The following is a 24,436-nucleotide window of genomic DNA, read 5'->3' on the forward strand; positions in this document are numbered from 1 at the left end:
CTCAAATCAGTACCAAGAGTCCCGTTCGCACGGGAGAGGTCTGCAGGGAAATCGTCGTAGGAAGCTGCAAGAGTAGTGTGAAGAGAAGGCCATGCGACGCAGACCGGTGTTGCTGGATCCTAATGTTGGTGGTCCCCATGAGTCATCAATGCTGTAGTGTGAAGAGATGGCTGCCGGAGCTACTCATTGAATAGCAGCATAGGGGGCAAGGTCTTAACGTGAACAGGCCCATTCACAGTCCCAAATAGCACAGTACTTCAATACAACTCTGTGAGGCCACACCAAGGGTCCAGGTCTTGGGGGTCAAGAACTCACTTCAGCTGAGTCCAGGTGCTGGTGCAGGATGCTGGGGAATCCTATGATGTCCCTGAGGCTCAGATCAGGAAGCCAGCAGACTAGTCCTTAGAGTCACTCTGGTAGCCCGGGATTCAAGATGAAGTTACAGGCCCAGTTCTTCTTTTCCAGGCAAGAGGGCAGGAGGGCAGAAAGGTGGAAGTTCAGCAAGGCAGCAGTCTAGAAGAGTGGCAGTTGTTTCCGCAGCACAGCGGTCCTTCTTAGAACAGTATTCATAGGTCCAGAAGTGTACTGAAGTGTTGGTGTCTGAGGTCTCTTTTTTATTCCCTTGTGCCCTCCTTCTGAAAGGTGGAAGAAGCTTATAGACTTTGGCTTTAGAGTACATGGAATGTCCTGACTCCTCCGCCATGGCTCCACGCTGTCTGCAGTAACAATATGGAGGTGATAGGTCCTGCCAGCAGATGGCCCATTAAAGCATACCTAATCCGTCTGTTGTGTGACTGTATGGGGGGAATTCACAAAGTATAACTGTCAGTTACACCCAGTCATGTGACCCAAGACAGGCTACATGTGCAAAGGGGCTAAGGGCAGACAAATGCCAGCTTTCTAAAAGTGGCATGTGCAAAACTGTAATCAACAACTCAGCTTTACCAGTAAATAGAGTTCAATTGGTCCAAAGACACAAAACATGATATAGTTACCTGCTCCAAATTGGAAATTACAGCTTATTAAATGTAATAGGAAGTCCCCAATGTTATCCCATTGGACAGACAGGCCAAACAGTTGTGAAAAACAGATTTAGGAGTTTTTCACCACCATGACATGTAAAACCTAAAACTACATTTCCAATCTTTTAATTACACAGCACCCTGCTCTCTGGGCTATCTAGGGCCTATATTAGGGGTGATGTATGTGAAATAAAAGTGGAGTTCAAGGCTTAGCAAGGGGGTTTTAATGCCAGGTTGACAATGCAAGCCTTGGGAAATGTTTTAAGGTGCAATTTAAGTGGGTGGTAGAATAAGCGCTGCAGGCCCTGGGTTTACGGTTCACCACTCTACAAGGGACTTATAAGTAAATTAAAAATGCCAGTTAGGTGCAAACCAATTATACCATGCTTAGAGGAGAGAGCACAAGCACTTTAGTAATAGTTACCAGTGATAAAGTGCACAGAGTCCTAAGGCCAACGAAAAAGAATTCAGCAAAAAGTGGAGGGTGAAAGGCAAAACATTTGAGGGTGACACTGCAGTGAGGGCCTGGTCTAGCAAGAGTTTATTGAACATTTTTGAAAATGACTTTCTTTGCCTCCTTCCTAATTTTTTTTTCTTCTTTGTCCTGTTTGATATTTCAGGGCGATGGGAACATCCGTTACTATGAGATCATAGGTGAAAAGCCATATTTGAATTACCTCATGGAATTCAGGTCACCAGCACCTCAGAAGGGACTAGGTAAGGATCCCTCAGGGTTTTGCCCTTTTCCAACTGACTGCCAAATTAATAGAAGCATAGGTATCTCTTGGGGCTTTCTAAGAGATTTTGTATTTGGCAAACCTTTGATCCAGTTATTTGAATGAATTCCCCTTTACCTCTACTCACACCAGTAACATCAAGGCACCAAATCCCCTGCACCCATTAGTCCAGACATTTTCTTGCCAAAGTGAAAGAAAAGAGGCTGAAGTCAAAAATTGGCTCAGAGAATGTTGACAATATGGATTTTACTGACTTGCCTGTGGCGCAGAATTGCTAGTAGAACTAGGACAGCATCACCCACTTGTCAGACAAAGCACACTGGAGGTTCAGAGGCACATACTTGTCAGAAATCTAACTTTCTTTGTAGAGGCTTGTTCACCTTGACTTCTTCTTTTGACTATAGCTGATTCTGTGCTGTGTTTCACTACCTAGAATGGTAAGCCAGTCTCTATTTATGAGGATTAGAGATTTCCTCTCTGCTTATAAACAGGAATAGCAAATGCACTATACACATTTGCGTAAATTGCTTCATAAACCATTAGGGAAGGGTTAATACGATTGCTACATAGTTTATTAATTGGTCAGGAGCATTGGGTTTCCTCAACCTGTCGCAATGTTTCCAGTCATGAGATGTCTATATGTCGTTTTTCTTTAGATGTGTAGGTCCAAAGCACAGGGTTACTTTAGCTTGTATTCAGGTAATATTCTGAAGGCAGCATAAGTCTTTAATGTTTGATGTAACTATACTTGCATTGTAATATCTTACCCATGAACCTTTCTCCCATACAGTTTTAACTTTCATTAGCAATCATCTTCTTAGTCAATCATTACAAGTCACTTGGTGTGTTATCCCGTAGTGGGATATTGCTCTGACTGACTGATCACGACTGATTGGGTGTTCCTGCACCTTTGTTTTTCCAGGTGTCTAAACACTGGACCTAATTTCACCAACTGATAATTCCATCCAGTAAAATCCCATGAGTCTCTGACTGCAACAGGGCCTGTCCCTATACAAGCATTTTCTTTTTGATAAGGGACAAACACGTAATGCTCCACCCTGCCAGAGCACCCGTTTCCTCTTCCCTCCCTTGTCTTTCCTACCTGTTTCCCTCCACCCTGTCCAGCATCTTTCCCCTAGCTCTTAATTTAACACCATTTCAGAGCAGTTGATAAATTTGAGTGGTAATCCTCCCAGAACAAGGAAAATATGAAAAATTCCACACATTCACACAATTAGTCCCCACTCGAGGGCAATTAACTAGGGGTATTAACTCCTAAGTGCACTGCACTGTTGGGGTTTTACTACACAGTAACATTCATTTTGTGTGCGGAGTTTTCACCTTGCCCGTACTGTGAAACTTGCCGCAAGGTCCTACGTATTCTACTTATTGGCTTACCCTCTGAACACCATTTCTGTTTGAAATCTTAAACAAATATATTAAACTAAATCCTACACTTCTAGTATGCAGTGTAGAGCCATATTTACACCCCATGCTGCTTTTGTAGTGATGAGCAGCCATTGATTGAATGTTGTCCAATTCCTAGTCTTGGAGTTACTGTAAAAAGACAACAAAACTCAGAAAATGGGAATTATTGAGTTGTGCCCAGTGCCATAACCCTGAGCTTTATAAATGCATTACTGAGCAGGTTGTCTCATCTCCTCCTTCATTAGAACTTTCGTGGGAAAGACATTAACAGGGCTGTTAACAAATGTAATTTTCTGTTGTGAGCAATTTACATTGTAATTTAATCTCACACACACATTTTGAGTAACTTTACTACTTTTGCATATACATAAAATCTGAATCTTAAGTCATTCAAAAGTGTGGACTCTCATGTCTCCACTCCCTGAAAAAGGGAGAGGAACCAACTTTGCCAGTGTAAGTTACCGCTGTCAAAAAAGAAACAGTTGTAAATCCACCACCAAACATGACCAACCACTGATAATGCAACACCCTACCAAAGACAATAATGGAGGAAGGGACATAAAATAAACCACAAAGGACATTTTTAAATTAAATTATCTTTAAAAAAAAAATATTCCCTGTACTTTGTGGCTGGAGATCTCCACCCTTGCTGTGGAGTCTCCCCAGGGGAAAGTATGAGAAAAAGTAAATAAGATTATTTAACTCAAAACAATTAGTAAAATATTTTCATGTTAAACATTAATGTAAATTCATTTTATATATTTATTTTAAATATAGAATGAAATAAATTATGCCAGGGAACTAGTAACTTAATTTTGAGATCAATTTGTCATTGCATATTTTTGTCAAGTTTGTATTAAAACATTAATTCCCACCTAAAGTAAAAAGATTAATTTTTATTTTCCATTAATAATTATTAGAAGTGATCTGCAGAATCAATTAACCATAGTTTAATTATAGTTTTTAATAAAAAATAGTGTTACACTAATTTGAGTTGTTAAAATATTGTATGATTAAATAATACATATGCATTAGTTTTAGATTTGTTTAACAATAAGTTTTATTTACTTTTGTGACTATTTTAAAAAATGTAATTGAAAATTATTTCTTTTGGGGTTTTATTCTAAGTCTATTCATCCATTATTTTCTATAGGATGGTTTAGCGGTACCAGTGGTTGTCCATGTATGGTACTGCACTTACTCCATTTTTGAGCAGGAGTAATGTATTACTATTTTGGTTCCCTTTTTGGCTGTAGTCACTTTAGAAGTGCAGCTTGTGAACAGCAATGAGCCTGTCCTTCCCACATTCACCACTAAGTAGTAAACATACATGTGTTTGGTTCTTCCCATCAAAAGATAGGAGAGGTGGAGATTTATATTCTTAGGTTTGAAAACAGCATTTCGTAGTACTTTGTACTATCATTGTACTTCTACTAAATGTACTACAAAATGAGGTTTGTGATTAGACCCCTAATGGTTCCCATATTTTAATTTGTGAGCAATCATAAGCCAACCCAGAATTTTGACCATTTTTCTTTTACAGCATCCAACTGAAATCCATGTTCACGTTAATCCTGATCATGTCACTGATTTATCCATCCTTGTGGAAATCTCAAGGATAAAAGTGATAAGTATTGGCAAAGCCAACAGGTCTTGTGGGCTCAAGCTGGTGCAATTTGTACATGTTCTCTGTTTTTATTTCAAGCATACCATAGAAATACAAAGAAAAAACATTTCACCACCTAAACCTGGTTGTTATAGGTTTGCTAAAAACATTTAAATGAAAAAAGATATTACATGTAATATGAATAGAACAGTTTGGGTGCTTCCTAGCAAACCGGCTTACTTGGAACAGGTATAGAAATGCTTGTCGGTATTAATGCATATCACAGGCAAAAATTATGCTTACTGGCATAAAGAAAATATACTGTTGACAATGTAAACACTATGATGCTTCTTTCCATACCTAAGATGCCACACATCTATAAACTCATCTCCAAGTCTGACTATGCCAACAGCTTATACTTTTTCGTCCTGTTTCATCATACGCAAAATTCAATTACTATAGAAGGCTGCAGCAACGCATCTCCTCCACTTTCACCCCAGAGAACACGGCTCTAGTCTAGCAACACTCTTTGGGCTAACTTTAGCTAGAAAATCCATGTTGAAAGCACTTTGTATCATCCACCGAGCCTTGCAAGAAAAATGACCACTATACCTATAAATTAAATGTAAAAACACAAACAAAATGACTCACTAGGCTGCAGTCTAGCACCAAGGATTGTCATACTACCAGACAGTAAAAAAAAAAACTATATGAGGCTTTGCTTTCTCAGCACAAGCCCTCACGCTCAGGAACTCATTGCTAGCTAGGATTTAAAGCATCCAGGAGCAATTAAAGTTCATTAGAGAGGTGAAAACATGGCTGTTGCTAAGATCATTACACCAACCACTGATCCTGGTACAGGGATGGACTGGGACAAAAAATAGGCCCGGGGATCAAAATAAAAGTGGCCCCTATTAGCGAACCAGATAGCTAAAGAAAGGTGGCCCACATTTGCAACTCAGGACATTTTGGAGCTTGAAAGCTATGTTGTATGGGTATTTTGCAAGACATGGGACACTGTCTGCAGCTGTGTTTGCTGCACGCAATGTTTGTTTTTATATCTGAAAAATCAACGTAAAACGTGGCCCACCTGGCCTTTAAACTGACCAAGAAACTCATAAAAAGCAGCCCATGCACTAATATGCCAAACAGGCCCATCAGACACTCCCTGATTGCCCTTTAGGCCAGTCCGACCCTGCCCTGGCATAGACCCCAACACAATAACCCTTCTACTTGTGTAAGTACAGTCCCGAGGTATGGAGGGAGTAGTCTCAACTAGCACATCATAAGAACAAGACACACAAAGCCACCGTACCCAAACTGGAGAGCATCACCCAACATAACTTTGCAACCTCCTCGACATACTGATGGAATATAATAATGAAATACACCCAACTGTGAAACTACTTCTACCCCTACGTGAAGTCTAAAAGAATTTAAGCAAAACAACCAAAGTGCAATATCACTGTGCAGCGGAGAGCAGTTAAAGATTACACCTCCCCAAATAGCATGAGCTTTTAAAGGCTTTCTCAATATATGTGTCAAGCCAGAATACAGAAAATAAAACTCAGATAGTAGGTGTATATCTTTATCATGAGAATAATGAAAACGGACCTTAAAAAAAAAAAAAAAGAATTGTGAATTTCCAGATACTGAGTTAGTCATTTCTGAATCCACGCTTAGGAATGGCAAGCATGAGAGTAAGCCCAAATATGTCATAGGTAAGAAAGCAATATAGGCTACTCACAGCTTGGTCAAACTAAATGCCAGCAAATGAATCAACATGGTGGCAGCTATTACGGTCGTTTCATAGAAACTTCATGCAATTTCCCACAACAATTATACATGCCTGTCCAAATAATACTAGAAATATCCAATACAACTCTGCACCTGTAGACCCGCAACCTGCCTAATGACATATGGCACTCTAACCATAGCCTTCTCCCACGTCACAGTCATAGTAAGCAAAGCTTACTACCTTCTACCTCTAACCACAAGATAGAGATGAGTTACTCTATTATTTAATACATGGTTCCTGCTATCAATTAGATATAATTCATTTCACCATATGAATTCATTCTCTGATCCCTCGTCGGCAACAGGGAAGGTATATAATGTATTAAAAGACCTGTGGATCATTGCTGGTGATTGGATGGCACAGAAAGAGGGTATTCTATCCACTTAACTAAACACTCAGTAGTAACCAGACAGAAGTGGCAAGACCAAAGAGATCTGCGTCAACTTGCTTGTGACTGGAGAACTCTAACTGTAATCCACCCTGCAGTTCCCAAACAGTCGCATAATCTGAATACTGACATCCTATAATGACAAAAGGATGCATCTTGGCAAATCTCTTCAATGCACATCTCATAATGGCAATCATAAAAGGAGGAGTACAACACAATCTATCCAGGTAAAACGCTGATCTGAACCCCCTCACTCTTTATCTACACCTGTTACTACTGCCAGATCCATAAGATCAGCGTGGAGGATTCCTGTCACAGCAAGCACAGGAAATTAGCAGAGAAACTTGTAAAAAAAAAGGCACTGCAGAGCTAATCAGATATGACAGCATTACTCAAATTATAAAAATGTGCTTCTTTATCTCACACTTCCTCAGCCACCTCACTCCTAGGCAGTGTGTCCCATAGTACAATATCTGCAAATTGGGGTCATCCCACGTGACGTGAAAACACTTCCTACATAGGCTCGAAGCAAAGACGACACACTTCAAGCACACACCCAGATAGTGTAGTGTGGTATCCATGTGCACTTCAGCACCTCATGTAGGGTAGTAAGTGTTGTTCAAATACTATAACGCTCAGAAATGCTGTACAGTGCTTCTATTGCAGTTAATTGGGACCAGTTGTCTTTTGTACTTTAGATCATGCTTGTTCAACCTCAAATAGCAACTGCTTTGTTGCTGATAAAGCTATATGTTTTGCTTTTTGTGTTCAGAAAGCCCCACAATCGTGCTCTTCTGATATCAGGTTTTTAACTCAGACATTATGACTCAGCCCATTCAGCCACATCACTCAGTGTACCACTAAACCGAACAAGTTCTTTCGCAGTATCTAAGACTACTGTGGAGTAAAATGTACGCCAATCCTAGAAGGTTTGGCAAGGAAATGAGAATATACTTTGGTACAACGTTTGTGGTCTATTCAAATGCTGGCCTTCTAAACATTTTGGCCTGGAGCATTGGATGCGTACTTTGGCAGAAGGATTGGGACAGAGAAAGGATTAGACCCACTGGTTTTGCTTTTGTGTTTTTTCGGCTCTGTTGTGAGCCAGTTGTGTACGCTTTGTTAAATTGTTCCAGTGCCCTCCTTCTATGTATTCTGCTTTAGGTTAATCGTCTCTCCTGGTCTTGGTAAGTTTCTGTGATCTGTGAGGTCATTGGGTTCTCCTTATTGTGGATTTTCCCTCTGTTTGATGTCGCCCCTGGGATTCCCTGTTTGGTCACTTGCATATACTTATGTGACAGTGGTCGAGGCTCTGCTGTGGCTCTATGGTCTTTGCTTATCCGAGATGATTTCTGTACTACTCTGTGAGTTATCACCTTTCATTTTCATGATTTGTTTCAGTGTTCTGCGGTGGATCTGTGAGATCTCCTTTTTATAGCATGTTAGTGCCCTGTTGTCAGTTCATCATCCCACCTTATCGTAGTGTTTTTTGTGTAGTGCTGCAGGTCTATTGTCTCTCCATATCTGAGACTGTTTCTGTTCTCTGTTATGGGTTGGCATGATCTACTTATCAATGGTTATTTTTGTTCTTCATTGTAAGTGTTTATTTTGTCAGGATGTTTTCTGCTCTGTGTTTTATTGCTCTCTCTTTATCTTTTTGGGATTATTTGCATTCTCTGATGTTGATTTCTCAATATCTGTGATTGTTTCCATGTTGTACTGTTTCTCAGTGGTATCTTGTTATTTGTCATTGTTTCTGTGAAGAGTTAATGGCATTTCTTATCTAGGTTTGTTTCAGAGCTCTGTGCCTTTTTATTGTGGATTGTTTCAAAACTTTCTATGGGTCACTTGTCACATAAGTGGACACCATTGTCCTACAACAGTAGGACAATGGTGTTTACTTATGCAAAATAGTTTACCATCTCAAACTTATGTGTAATAGTTTTTCATCTAGAGTTGGTCAATGGTCTCTCCTTTTTAAATCGAGCATAGCAGTGCACAAGCGCTGCTCTTCTCAACATGTTGGAATCTAGTCTGTGGGCTTCAACCACACCCATCTCACACCCATCACTTTTGTTTGTTCCTGGGCCTGCCTTTCTAAAATCCTTTGATTTCGTTGGTAAATGCTTTTGTTTGCCCCGTCTTGAGGCTGTTTTGTTACCGCCTTGAAAACTGACCCTGCTACATGGAGTATTGCACAATCCGCCATGTACCTTAGTGTGACGTACTATTTTCCTTTTGCCTCGTCACTTCGCTCATCGCGATATGTTGTTTCTTTGTCCTTCTTGGTTTCGGACATCTTGATGTTTCTTTGTGATGTCTGCAGGGTCTTTTTTACTTTTTATTTTTTTGCAGTTTTATTTTGCACGAAATCAACACAAAGGTATTACAGCCATTTACATGAGTACCAGTTACATTACACAAGAACACATTCATTTTTGGTAACAAGGGGAGATTAGGTGAGTCGCTCAGAATCACAGGATGTTGAGCTTGTGCCGAGACTCGAACGTGTTCCCCAACATCCTCTCCCCTAGAGTTCTTTGTCTGGTGTGTGTTTTGGGGCAGTCTGGGAAAAACTTGTTTTTTTGTATAGCGCATGGTAATACAGGTTTTGCCATTTCATAGCGCTGCAAAGCAGGTGCCATTCTTAACAAAATCACTGTAATTAATTTGCAGTTAAGCTGCCTCTTCTGTTATTCTTTTTGTATACAGTAATTTTTTTTTAAATGTTAGGCTGGTGTTGCCAATGTAGAGGAATAATTCCTTCAAAAGTTTAACACAGAAATTATGGCTTTTCTTTGCTCCTAACTCTTTTGACCCCCTCATTCTCTGGGTTAAATGCCACGAAGGTGCCTCTTTGTGGCTTGTTTGGTGCTATAAAAGTTTAGGTAAACACACTAGAAAGGGTTGCATCTCTAGGGTATCACAGCCAGTCTGTAGGAATGAATCAAAAATACTCCGAAGATGGCCGCCTTGTTGTGTCCTCTCTCCTGCAGCGACAGACCTGGGAGGGTTGCTGTGGCACCTGGCATACATTTTTGGTAGCAAGGGGAGATTAGGTGAGTCGCTCAGAATCACAGGATGTTGAGCTTGTGCCGAGACTCGAACGTGTTCCCCAACATCCTCTCCCCTAGAGTTCTTTGTCTGGTGTGTGTTTTGGGGCAGTCTGGGAAAAACGTGTTTTTTTGTATAGCGCATGGTAATACAGGTTCTGCCATTTCATAGCGCTGCAAAGCAGGTGCCATTCTTAACAAAAACACTATAATTCATTTGCAGTTAAGCTGCCTCTTTTGTTATTCTTTTTGTATACAGTCAATTGTTTTAAATGTTAGGCTAGTATTGCCAATGTAGAGGAATAATTCCTTCAAAGGTTTATCACAGAAACATATGGCTTTTCTTTGCTCCTAACTCTTTTGACCCCCTCATTCTCTTGGTTAAATGCCACGAAGGTGCCTCTTTGTGGCTTGTTTGGTGCTATAAAAGTTTAGGTAAACACACTAGAAAGGGTTGCATCTCTAGGGTATCACAGCCAGTCTGTAGGAATGAATCAAAAATACTCCCAAGATGGCAGCCTTGTTGTGTCCTCTCTCCTGCAGCGACAGACCTGGGAGGGTTGCTGTGGCACCTGGCATACATTTACTACACTGCAAACCAAAACACATAGGTAAAAGAAATTGTAATTTACAGCGCCAATAGCTCTAACTCTCACAAATGCAAGACCTATTTCATTGCAAATGCTTGTTCGTGATTGTTTCCGTGCTCTCCTGTGGGTCAGTGGTCTCTCCAATTCACACATTACTTGAGTGCTCTGCTGTGTCAGTTGTTCTGCTCCCCAGAAGTGGTTTGCTTCTCTCTCCTTATCTGTAAGTGGGTGGTGCTTTGTTGTGTGCATACGTTTTTCTCTCCTTATTTAGAACTGTTTCAGGACTTTGTGCATTGGTAGACTAATATGATTTTTTAGACAGTCAAGATCACTCAAAGGATCTACAGAGGATCTCTCAGTCAACGTAAGGATACAGAAACCTAGTGCCCTACGAAATGCTGCTGTGAACTGTGAAGGTTTTCTAGAATTTTATGAAAGGAAATGCACTTTTGTGCCTGTTGAATTCACAAGGGCAGGGTATTCCAAAACATGGATCCACGAACTGAAATGGTTTAATCACTAAGAAGCTGAGAGTGGGATATGTTAGCGGTACTTTGATGACAGTGCCAAACGTCATACCTTGGTTCTGGATTACAAGTGATTTGGGACCTTGAATGGCAAGGTCGCTGACTACACTGAAATTAATGTACCACGCGCCAAGGTTTAAAAGCTATTCAACTTTGAATGATAAGCAGTGATTCAGCTTCAGGCAAAGGGAAACATATCCAGGTGGGTTAAAGCTAAAAATAAGTCTGGCTGCATTTTCTTGTTATTCTGGTAAAGGTGTAGTTTGCTGGAAGTTGCTTTCTGCCTGCAATCAAAATGAGACTATCACATATCTCACCAAAGAGGATCAAAATCCAGAAATGTTTTGACATCTTTTGAAAGGTTAAGCTAAAAGTGGGAGATTTTTGACCGTGTAACAGATATGTCAAAAAATGGATTGGCGCAGTGCTTGAATCATTCTTGGTAACTGGGAATTAGTCTGGGACACTCCTCTATTCTCTGCTGTTTTGCTCGCTGGACACCGTTGGCCTACAGACAGGGGCCAACCCATTACGAGCTTCTCTTCCTTGGGCCTGCTCTAATAGGAAAAGTCCAGTCACGTTCCTTCCTGGGTCACATTCCAGACCACTGTCTTTTTGTTCTCAGTGCCAGTAGTCGGGGGCCAATCGTATACAAATGAGCCTGGTCACATCCCCTCTGAAAAGGAACACCAGCAACCCAAGATTAACAGGACCTCCCATGTCTGTGTGTGCCCTTTGCACTTTGGGTGTGTCACTGGAACAGCTGCCCTATGTGGTGGACCAATATCAGTGAACCAAAACCGGAAAACTTGACATATCACGTTTTTCTGATTTCTTATTTAACCATATTTCATGTAATGATGGAACCAACCATGGAGCTAATTCATTAACAGCAAAAAAACAGTTTGTAGCAGGTATTGCTGTAGGTGCACAACATGTGACCTACAGCAATACCTGCTACACATGTTGTGCACACACTTGGCGTCTAGTGTTGGGCTTGGATATTGCAAGCAGTTTTTCTTCGGAGAAGGAGTTTCGGTTTTGAGATGACCCTCATACCTCTTGTGAAACCCACAAAGCATCAGACACAGTCTACATCTGAGGGTGTTTTCTTTCTGCCATTAGAAGTTATTTCGATGCCTCACACATAGTGCGGGGATCATACAGGTAACAGGCACTCGGATCATTCAGTCAACTCATACATTTTCTAGAAATAATTACTTGGCAGTGAAGGCCTTACCCATGCAGAATAAAAGATTACGTGGTAAAAATTCGAATGGACAACACCATTTAATAGTCCAAGGGTCAGTTGTGGGAACAAAGTCCTACGCATTGTCACAGTTAAGGTAGGAGATTTGGCCCCTGGCAAACAAGGTGGTCCTGGTGTGACATCACCTACCAGGGGAAGAAAACAAACATGTAGATAAGTTAAACAGACCAACAGTCATTTGACTAGAATGGGAAATAGTTAATTATGGAGATTTTTCGAAAGGCAGGGCAGGTGTCAGTAGACTTGTTTGCTGCAAACGTAAAATGCCCACTGTTGAAACCACATACCCAACTCCACCTTCACAGATGATTCCACTGAAAATTGGCATGAGATACTTTCTTGCACTATTCCACCCATGCCACTCATACACCCGATCATCAACAAATGCAAAGCATCACACACTGCAGTGGGCATGATAACCGTAGTACCCATAGCAAGTGGAAACATTAAGGGGTGAACAGTGGAACTTACCAACTGTGCAGAGGGCTGCAATCAAGTAAGGCACCTGAACCCAGAAAGCCTCAGTTTGGCAGCATGTCTCCTGAAATCCAATCATTTTGACACTGTCTACACTGGCCGATTAAATGTGACAAATAAACCCTAAACACTGATGTGTTATGCAGCAAAATGGAAAGGAAAGGATTTGTGACCTGGACCTAGGCTAACAAACACTGCACATGCTAGCTGACAGAATGGCGCACTCAACTATAATGAAGACAATGTGGCATGATGGGCTGAGAAGCAATGCCATTCATTCAGTTCCTTTCCGGTGAAACCTTACTGAGAAAGCCTACAGCACACTCAACAAGAGGAAAGGCACATTATTAAGTCTACAACAGCAAAGTGTCAGTTAAAGACGTACTACTGTTCCTTATGGTCAACATCCACAATTTATTTGAGGATATTTTCCAGACAAAACCACCGGATGGTGAAATAATTCACAGCATGTGAATCTACAGACGTCTCAGGGCGCTGCGCTGTTGTTACAGATAAGCAACTATTTACTCACTGAGCTGTGATAGATTTGTTATTGTCCTAAAGATTTTGAGTATGGTGCTTCATTTGTCGTTCCTTAATAGTAAAACGATATGGCTCTGAATATTATATTATTCTGAGTTCGTTTAGCACCGAAATTATCTTGTGACTCAAGGACTTAATTTATGCTGCTTCCTTCATTTCACTCATCTCTGGTCGTAGTAAGGCAATTTATTTACTGTGTGGTTTGATGTTAAGATGTTGGTGAGCTTTCACGCGTTTGTTTTGTAAAGATGTCATGTTGTTAAAAGTGTAATCAACCTTTTATAATCAGCTTGTACTTTACTGACTAATCCAATACACCGAGTTTTAAGAGGTATAATTAAGGGCACAAACATTATGAGGCGATCTTGCCCTCGGGCCACTCGCAATCACCTCATTTTAGATTATTATGTTAGGAAATAGTCACAGAACACGGCTCAGGATCAAATGTGATTTATTTATGTAAACGATGTACCTAGTTATACAGTTAACATACGTTTCTTTCAGTGTGGTATGATTTCTGGTGGTTAATGCGTGCCTGTGTTTAAACACTGCCACTTATTTATGGCAGTCGACCACATGGTGGCACTGTTTGCCTATCACTGAGAAGAGCTCATCCCTAAGGTGTTCAATATACTGAAAGTAATAAAACGGCGAGGTGACCTAAAATAGTCCAGATGCCACCATTCTCTTGTGTTATGGTTAGTATCTGGCAGCGCAAGAAGGGGCAGGGAACCGTGTGTGGTGCCAACTACGGTGGTCTTATAAGAAATACCTCGGACCAGCATGTGTTGTCAGGGTCTATTCTATCATTTGAAGAAGGTTACACATTACTGGGCCTTTATGTCAAACCCAGTTTAAATAGTAAAATAATACATGTAAATTAACATGGGATATAAGCGTTACACGTTACAAGTACAATTACAGCACAGCCGCACTAAAAGGAAACCAAACTGTGATTGATATATATCATGACCAGTTTAGATCTAAAGCGTCACATGTTTGCCTCTAGTCCTGTAGTTATAATCCAGTTGTGAGTAGTGCCATTGATATCTTGGTTCATGTTAACAGATTGCAAAGTGGTTAGGATTCATTGCTCGTGGCCCTTGGTCTGACCTGGCAAACATTGAAATCTTCTTAAAACAAAATGTTTTCATTGGTCATCGTGGAATATTTTCTTGCTTTATGGAGAGTCAGCAGCCTCTCACTATCGTGGTGTATATCTGTGCTTTGCTGTGGGTAAGTGCCATCTTCCTATCTTGATTTGTTTTTAGGCTTTGCTGTAGGTCGGTGGTTTTTCCTCATTTGGGCTATTTTTCCACGCTCTTTATCAGACACCTCATAAATTGCTTCCAGACTTAGGGGGTCATTCCGACCTTGGCGGGCGGCTACCGCCGCCCGCCAGGTGGAAACCGCCATGCGGCCGCACTCACGCGGCCCCCATTCCGACATTCCCGCTGGGCCGGCGGGAATGAGGCCGCAACACAGGAGCCGCCGGGGCATAAACGTCGGGAAACCGCCGGCCCCGGCCCCCGCGGTACCGCCGCGGTCAGAATAGGGAAGAAAGCACCGCCAGCCTGTTGGAGACCGCTAATGACCCCCTAAATAGTGACTTTGTCGTGAACTGGTTCAGTGCTCTGTTGGTGGTCAGTGGTATCTCTTTATTTTGGATTGATTCTCTCCTCTATTGCTGGCCGGTGGTATTTCCTTATCTTTGACTGTATTCTGTGCTTGACTGGGATTATTTTAATTTTCTAGTATTGTTCAGCTACAGAACACTGGGGCATAGTTGAGTATTAAAAATATTGTTTCCTTCCTAACAGCCGGATGTTCTTTCTTCACAGCACTATCCTGGCATTGGACCAGCCAATGAGACAATGAAGAGATATCAGGACCCTCCTGTCACTAGCAATCCATAGCACTTTTTGGCCTTTTAAAGTCACTGGCTCTTAGGGCACTCATCCTTTCATGTTCCATATTAGTGTAACAGCTTCATAGATACCTTTGAGCAAGTTCTAGGTTAAAGTAGGGGTATTTGTTGCTTTGTGTAGGTGTTGATTAATTGTATGTTTGTTTGTTGCAGCTGCATATAGTTTAATATAATGGAATGTGATAACGGCCAGATGTCCTTCTGTTGCTTTCTATTGAGTAACCAGTGATTCTTTAATATGTCTTGGGATCTAGTCTCTGTTTAAATGGGATGGTTGGGGAAAGCGTCCTTGCTTTTGCAAAATTGACACACTTCCTTTAACTGCTCATGGGCTCCTGTGGCATACCTTGTCTCTATCTATCTAGGGGTCATGCCCAAGTACGGCCTGGATGTATCCGCATGTGAGGTATTCCGATTCTACAAGCTCATCACCCTGCGAGGAATTATCGAGCCTATCTCCATGATTGTGCCAAGGAGGGTAAGTAACATGTAAGCTTGCAAAGTCTTATAACTATGCCATTGATTGTGCCAAGGTGTTGCGATCTACCTTCCGTTTACTGCCCTGCTCAGATGGAGCTGAAGTGCGACCTCGGTTCTAGTAGGTCCTGCTCTGACCGAGGTAAGGGTGACCCCTTCCGGTAGCCACGGTGCTGCTGATAATGGTACGCCACAACAGTCCGTGCCCTCCAGAAGGAGTCCCAGAGGAAAAACCGCTAAGGGAAAAAACCTCTTTAACAGGAACTCCCTGGAACAGAAAAAATGACACGTCAAAAATCAGAACTCCAATGCCAGGAAAAGAATAACAGGATAAAGCTGGAAAAAACAGGAACAAAAACTGGAATCAGAGAAAAACCAGCCAGAGCATTATGCTTGATCGCCACCAAGGGAAGTGTTGCCTGGGCTTCCGACCTCGCAACGGGCAATAACATGTCGCATTTGAGAAAAAAGGTCGCGGCAAGCCCCCAGATCCAAGAAATGGACCGCAGCCCTCACTGCAGCCCGAGCACGGGATGCTGCGGGAGCCCACGGCGTGACAGTAGGTCCCCCCCCATGAAGCCCCGGGTTTGAGCTGAAAAAGATGGAGAGAACGACGGACCAAGAGAGGAGCGTGAAAAGAAGAAGCGTCTTCCCCGGAACATTCGTGAAGAGGATAGCCCTTCCAGTGAATGAGAAACTGGAGAAGTCTTCGGAAAATCCAAGAGTCACATATTTCCTGAACCTCGTATTCGGGCACATCATCCACCAGCTGAGGAGGGGGACAGGAGAATTGTCTGTGAAAAGGATCAGGCACATAGGGCTTCAACTGAGACACATGAAATACAGGATGTATCTTCCAAGTTCGAGGTAAATGAAGACGGAATTACTCTGGATTGACTTTTTGAAGAATCAGGAATGGTCCATAGTAATGGGGTTTGAATTTATTTTGTGACAGACGGAGAGGTAAACATTTGGAAGAAAGCCAGACCTTGTCTCTGACTCGATAAGATGGGGCATCACATCATCTCCTATCAGAAGTCTTTTTAATTTGTAGTTTGGTAGCTAGAAGATTGGAATGTATAATACGTTGGATTCTACGTAGTCGTTGAGCAAACAATGTGATAGCAAGAAGAGTAGATGATTCCCTGATAGTATCAGGAAAGGATTTAGGATGAAAGCCGTAAGAACAAAAAAAAGGAGTGACCTTTGAAGCACTATGTACTGCGTTGTTATATGAAAATTCAGCGAGTGGTAAGTTCATAGAACAGTTGCTTTATGTAGCATTGCAAAAACAGCGTAAATATTATTTAAGCCCTTGGTTTAGGCATTCCATTTGTCCATTAGTTTGTGGATGAAAACCAGATGGCAAGTCCACATCTATGTGTAGTGATTTGCAAAAATGCTTCCAAAAGCGTGAAATGTATTAGAGGCCGCAGTCTGAGACAATGACTTGAGGGAGACCGTGAAGACGAAAGATCTCCTGTATAAAGAGTTGACTCAAATCTTTCGCAGTGGGTAGTTTCTTTAATGCACTAAAATGAGCCATCTTTGTAAATGAGTCAACTGTCACCATTATAACTCGATTTCCTGCTGAGGGAGGTAAGGAACACATGAAATCGGTAGATACAGTATGCCAAGGGGCTGGTGGAACGGGTAAGGGCCGAAGCAGTCCTGCTGGTTTGGTATGAGGTATCTTGGTTTGTGCACAGATGGGACAAGAAACCACATAGCTTTCAGTGTCTGTTGTAAGCGTGGGCCACCAAAAAGAGCGAATGAGTAGTTCTGCGTGGCTTTAATACCACGATGACCGGCAATGGAAGAATCGTGACACATCTGTAGTGCTTTGGTTTGAACCATCATAGTAGGGAGGAACAATGCATCCTTATGATAGTAGTATCCTTTAACTTTACATAGATTTGGACGTAAGTTATTCATTTCAGCTCTAGAGAGGGTTAAGTACTCAGACTTCACTTTATCAAGAAAGGATTGCACTAGTCCAATAATTCTATCCGATTCAATTATGTTTTGTATAGGTGGATCGATGCTTTCAGGATAACATTGTGACAAGTCGTCTGCCAAAATATTTTGAGAACCAGGGATGTAAGTTATGTAGAAGTCAAATTTTCTAAAAAAAAGAAGGCCCATCGGGCTTGACGACTCTTCCAGCATAGAAAATTACATAGATACTGTAAGTTTCGATGATCTGTTCTAACTTTAAAGGTTTCTCTTGAACCCATGAGGAATTATCTCCATTCATTACAGGCTGTCTTTAAGACAAGCAGTTCTCGTTCCAAAACACAGTAATTGTGCTCTGAATCAGATAATATGTGGGATAGATAAAAAACGGATGTTCTAATCCATCATCGCTTTGTCCTTGTAGTAGTGCGCACCCTATTGCTCTCTCTGAAGCATCAGTGATAACTATACATTTCTTGGTGGTATCAGGGTGTTGTAAGATTGGAGCTTGCGTGAAGGCACGCTTTTGGCTTTGAAATGCTGTTTCTGCATCCTCTCTCCAATAGAAGCCGTTCCATAGACTCTCTTTCTTAAGAGTTTGCGTGATGTGACTAGTTTGCTAGCTGAAATCCGCTATGAATTGATGTTAAAATTGACCAATCCTAAAAAACACTGGGTTTATTTGATAGAAGAGGGGGATGGCCAATCTAGAATGGCTTGAACCTTGTCTGAGTCCATGGCAATACCAACTTGGTTAATATGGTACCCCAAATATTTCACCTCAGTCTTGTCAAATTCACATTTCTGCGGTTTGCAAAATAGTTGGTGTTGCCGGAGTCTTTCTAGAACTTGAAGTACATGCATAGTATGATGTAAAAGATAAATTGACTATATTAAGATATCATCTAGGTATATAACCACTGTTTGGTTCTGAGGAACCAGGAAAGATTTGACCCCCACCCGGGGTCTCCTTCCCAGCGGTGGAGGGACACCTTTTATGTCCTCAGGGTCAATTTAGCAGAGAGTTCACAAATCAGACGGAGTCACCAACTGGAGGAATAAAGAGAAGTTTATTACATGGATAATAGCTCGAGCTAATACAGAGTCCCAGGACAGTCAAGTGACTATCCTACGGAGGCTGCCCCTTCACTCTGGGGCACCCAACCTTATATACACACAAAACTGCTTAGTCAGAGGACAACTCCACCCCTATCGTATTCAAGGTCCTCTGCGGCCTTCAGAATATTTCAGGGATACACGTGTGGTGGGAGAAGGTACAGATGCAGCTGGCAGGAGGTGGCAACGACCTGTACAAACTTATTCTGGCAGTTACTGATTAAGCACGACAATTCTCTGAACTGTAATTGGAAAAAGTAATATGGCAGCGATAAGCAGATTGCAGCCCAAGGCTGCGAGCACAAGGTCAATCATCAAAGTTCAGGAGGTTTGTCGAGTACATGGCAACATAATAAAGATAAACAGATGCCTAGCAGCTATGGTGTATGATTAACTTTATGTACATTTTCTCAATCCCTCCTTTTGCCATTGTGAGGCAAGTTTGAACGTCATTCAGTGTCTATGTTAATGGACATAAGGTCTTTTATCTCCTGCTCAAGGGACAGCATAGCCGTGTGTTGAGGAGGGCTAACAGGCCAGGGGGCAAAGGATGCCATACAGCAACCGCACAAAGCAGGTAGCACTGTACACAAAGACAACAGGTGAGGAATACAGCAGCAAGCACAAAAAGGAATATTAGTATCTTCCAGCCCCATTGGGAAATCAAGCCCCAAAACCAGTCGGTCAAGGACCATGTTCCTTCGTCTTGGTGTATTGTGGAAGCTATCATTTCAACCTTTGAATCGCTTTATACACTGAAGGGGCATTGTCCGGTATACAAACGCAGCAGCTCGATCCGATCAAAGTACAAACTCCACCACGGTCCGCCAAGATGATGTCAAGAACCATTCTGTTTTGAAGAGTAACAAGGCGGTCAGCAGCGAGCTCTGTAGTGATGTTACTCAGAGCTCCTGCTGTTTCATTTATTGTTGCTTCCACGACTCGTGTGAGATGTCTGATATCCCTACTGTTCATCATAGGGCCCCAAAATGGAAGGACTCCTTTAAAGTAGTCCAATGCTTCTTGTGCTGAGGTATCTTCTGCAGATATTACCCCTCTCCGAGTCCTGTGGTGTTGAGGGCCAGCTGTGTAAGTTGATGGTAGTAACCAAGCAATGTAACACAGTGCCGGTCCAGGTGGGCAGCAAGGAGGTGTAGGCATTATTACCACAAACAAAATACGAGTTTCGTGATGGTATCATGGTAGGCCAATTAGTTCCATTCAATATTACTGTAGCATTACAGTTACTGGCACCTACACTTCTATTACCACTTTTCTGAAAACAAAGTGGAGCCTTGACCTGTGTTACAAAAAATCTTCGGCCAATCCGGGGTGTGGTATTAAAGGATAAAAAATATATGTCAGTAGACCTATTTCGTCGGTCAGCATATTCTGACTTTTCTTCCTTTGTTCCATAAACTCTCGTTCCAGTGGGCCAGCATAACTGGTATAGGTGGGTGACCAATAGTCCGGAATTAGTAGCATCCATTGAGGTAGCCCAAATGGCTGATAGTTCATACCAGGCGCTGCAGGAGCCATCAAAAGAAAAAGGTAATGAAATATATGGCAACCTTTTTGCACAGAACTTGGTAGCCAGCCACATATCCAACAATTTGTTCTGTTTACAGCCAGCTGATGTTGATGTAACATAGATATGAAGGTATTGTTTTCATATTCCTTACGTCGTCCTTCCTCATGGGGTGGTAAGGAAACATGGCTGTGTTCTGGAGGCAGTGGCGTAGTTGGTGAGACCTCTGAGTCAGAATCATGTATTACCCACCCAATGCAGGACAAAAGTATCAAAAATAGTATAGTTATGGTGAGACAAGCGATACGTGGGCCTAATAGTCTTTTTAAATTACTTAATTTCTTATTTTTCCTCTTGTCTTCTTGTATAACATCCATTTCTCTTTATTGCTTGTCCCACTAGCAGTTCAGTCCAACCTAGGTGCTGCCTGTGACTGGTGGTTGCTTCACTGTAGGCTGATTCCAGCAGTCCTATTGACACACTCTGGTCCGCCCCGACAGTCATAATCACGGCCCTGCAGCTATCGTCAGACTTAATACAGGGGACAAGCAATCAGTTCATTGTTCATTTTCTTATTTTCGTGGGCGGAAATCGTATCTTGTGGACTGTGGTATGGTATGGTCAGGAAACAATTGTTCAGTGTGACCTAAATCTGAGGGAACCTCCTGCAGCACACTGTCGTTCTGTTCTTTATCACTCCGCGTAGTGTTGCTGAAACTGTCTTCAGTCGTAGGGTTGTCACCACTTTTTATTTCATCAGAGGGTACGAGTAGGGGTACTTTCTTACAGTGGGATGCATGTATCCAATTCTTAGCTCCCTCGACTTTAACTGCTGTTCAAGTAGCAAGGAGGACCTGTCGCGGACCTTTCCATCGAGGTTCGAGACTCTTTTTCCGCTGGAAATTCTTTGTGAGGACCCAGTCTCCAGGTAGTATCTTGTGGCCTGGATCAGTGGATACAGATGGGAGTGCTTCACGCACCTGTTGGTGAATAGAACGCAAAGAATTAGTGAGTTCATTTAAATAGTCCATCAAAACAGGATGTTCTAGTTCTGAGTACTTGTGAGGTCGAGGGACCCCCCAGACATTTGCTGGCCTACCCATCACTATCTCATGGGGTGACAACCCTGATCTAGAGTGAGGCGTCATCCTGACAGACATTAAAGCCAGGGGCAACGCATCCGGCCACCGTATACTGCGTTCTGCGCATATTTTTGACATCTTCAATTTAAGTGTGCCATTATATTTTTCAACTAGCCCTGCTGACTGGGGGTGGTTAGCTGCATGAAACTTCTCGCCCAACGCTTCACACACCCTTTTCATCACCTGCCCTACAAAATGACTCCCATTATCTGACCAGACACACCTTGGGACCCCAAACCGTGGGAAGAACTCCTTCAGAAGTACCTTTGCGGTGGTAAGGGCAGTATTATCTTTAGTAGGGTAAGCTTCTACCCACTTACTAAACATACAGACCACAACTAGGACATATTTCAAGTTATTACACCTTTCCATCTCAATATAATCCATTTGTAGTACTTCAAAGGGATACGTTGGTGGGAAAAAATGCCCAGCGGGGACTGAGGCACCCTTCCCTATATTATGTTGTAAACAAATCATGCAGGATTGAACCAGTTGGTCAGCTACTCTTCTGATATTTTTATTAGACCAAACCGGATCAAGCAAATCACAGATACTTTTTGCACTAACGTGTGCAGGACCATGGGCCATAGTCACTACTGGCAGCACGAATGCATCGGGTAACATCCATCTTTCCCTCTGTGACAGATCTGTCCAGCACAGCTTATTTTCATCTAACTGGGCATTCCCTTCTTCCCATTCCTTTCTCTCCTGTTCAGTTGCCTCATCCCGTATCTTCCTGACACTCTCTACCGTGTTCCCAAATATTTCATGGGGACGAACCTTCTCTGTACTATCTACCACATGCATGTGTCCTGTCTTTGCATGCGCTGTATCTTTTGCTGTCTGATCGGCTAGGGCGTTGCCCCGTCCAGTTTCATCTGTCACCTTTTTGTGTGCACTACACTTCATGATAGCCATTGTTTTGGGCAATGCCAGGGCAGAAAGTAAGTTAGTTATAAGGGTCCCATGTTGAATACGTGTCCCATGTGAAGTGAGGAATCCTCGTTCTGCCCACAAGCGACCAAAATTGTGTGCTACGCCAAATGCATACTGACTGTCCGTGTAAACATTCACATTAAGGGCCTGATTACAACTTTGGAGGACGGTGTTAAACCGTCCCAAAAGTGACGGATATACCACCTACCATATTACGAGTTCCATAGGATATAATGGACTCGTAATACGGTAGGTGGTATATCCACCACTTTTGGGGCGGTTTAACACCGTCCTCCAAAGTTGTAATCAGGCCCCAAGGGGGTTATTCTAACTTTGGAGGAGTGTTAATCCGTCCCAAAAGTGACGGTAAAGTGACAGATATACCACCAGCCGTATTACGAGTTCCATAGGATATAATGGACTCGTAATACGGCTGGTGGTAAATCCGTCACTTTTGGGACGGATTAACACCTCCTCCAAAGTTAGAATAACCCCCTAAGTCCTTTACTTAACTCACAGGCTCGTGTTAGAGCTATTAATTCTGCGGCCTGAGCAGAGTTATGTGGTATTCTAGCTGTTTCAACTACAGTGGTAGCTGTTGTAACTGCATAGGCTGCACAGGTAGTGCCATCAGGTAGCTTGATGCATGAGCCATCTACGTATAATATGCCATCAGGGTCTTTCAGTGGAGTGTCCTGTAAGTCCACTCTCCCTTTTGCTTCATCCTCCGTCCGGAGAATGCAGTCATGTATGTCGTCATAAGAATCTTCAGTTTTTTCAGTAATTGGCAATAAAGTGGCAGGATTGAGCGTGTTGCACCTTTTTAATGTTATATGACTAGCTAAAAGTGTCAGTTCATAAGTAGTTAATCGTGCATTAGTAAGATGCTGTGTTTTTGTTTTGTTTAATAGTGCGTCAACAGTGTGTGGGACCAACAGGGTGAGGGGTGAATCCATGACTATCCCGGCCGACTGGCGCACTGCGACCGCTGCAGCGGCTACTGCCCGTAGACAGCTCGGGAGTGCACGGGCCACTGGATCCAGTAGGGCTGAAAAATAAGCATGCTCTTGGGTTAACACTGATAGTGAACATCCATTTCTCTCGCTCACATATAACTGAAAATCTTTACGATAATCAGGCGTACCCAGTACAGGTGCTGTGCAGAGTGTATTTTCCAATTCATCAAAACCAGACTGAAAATCATCATTCCATTCAATCTTTTCAGGACAATCTTTGTGGGTGAGATGCAAAAATGGTTTTATCAAAAGAGAATAATTAGGAATCCATTGACGACAGAAGGAGGTAATACCTATAAAGGCCCTAACCTCTCTCTGTGTCTTTGGAACCGGGATGTCTCGTATAGCTTGTATTCTCTCAGCCGTTAACGTACGTCCCTCCTTAGACAGGAGGTGTCCTAGGTATATAACCTCCTGTCTACAATATTGCAATTTGGAGAGGGAGACCTTATGGTGATGGTGTGCTAAATGTTTCAATAAGGCTACAGTATCTTGTAGGAAGTTGGCTCTGTATGTGCTATTTCAAAGTAAGGAATAGCATGCACAGAGTCCAAGGGTTCCCCTTAGAGGTAAGATAGTGGCAAAAAGAGATAATACTAATGCTCTATTTTGTGGTAGTGTGGTCGAGCAGTAGGCTTATCAAAGGAGTAGTGTTAAGCATTTGTTGTACATACACACAGGCAATAAATGAGGAACACACACTCAGAGACAAATCCAGCCAATAGGTTTTGTTATAGAAAAATATATTTTCTTAGTTTATTTTAAGAACCACAGGTTCACATTCTACATATAATATCTCATTTGAAAGGTATTGCAGGTAAGTACTTTAGGAACTTTAAATCATTACATTAGCATGTATACTTTTTTCATAAAACACAATAAGCTCTTTTAAAAGTGGA

General features: G+C 42.1%; 1 protein-coding gene across 2 annotated transcripts in view; it reads left to right on the forward strand.

Moving 5' to 3' along the window:
• CORO2B (coronin 2B) overlaps positions 1 to 24,436 on the forward strand; it is a 221,930-nt gene that overhangs the window by 170,596 nt on the left and 26,898 nt on the right. For both annotated transcript variants that reach the window (XM_069222915.1, XM_069222916.1), the window contains exons 8-9: positions 1,643 to 1,739; positions 15,732 to 15,844. In XM_069222915.1, coding sequence (XP_069079016.1) covers positions 1,643 to 1,739; positions 15,732 to 15,844 — 210 coding nt within the window. The remainder of the gene's footprint in view (positions 1 to 1,642; positions 1,740 to 15,731; positions 15,845 to 24,436) is intronic.

This window comes from Pleurodeles waltl, chromosome 3_1 (assembly GCF_031143425.1).
Source record: "Pleurodeles waltl isolate 20211129_DDA chromosome 3_1, aPleWal1.hap1.20221129, whole genome shotgun sequence".
Lineage (NCBI taxonomy): Eukaryota > Metazoa > Chordata > Amphibia > Caudata > Salamandridae > Pleurodeles > Pleurodeles waltl.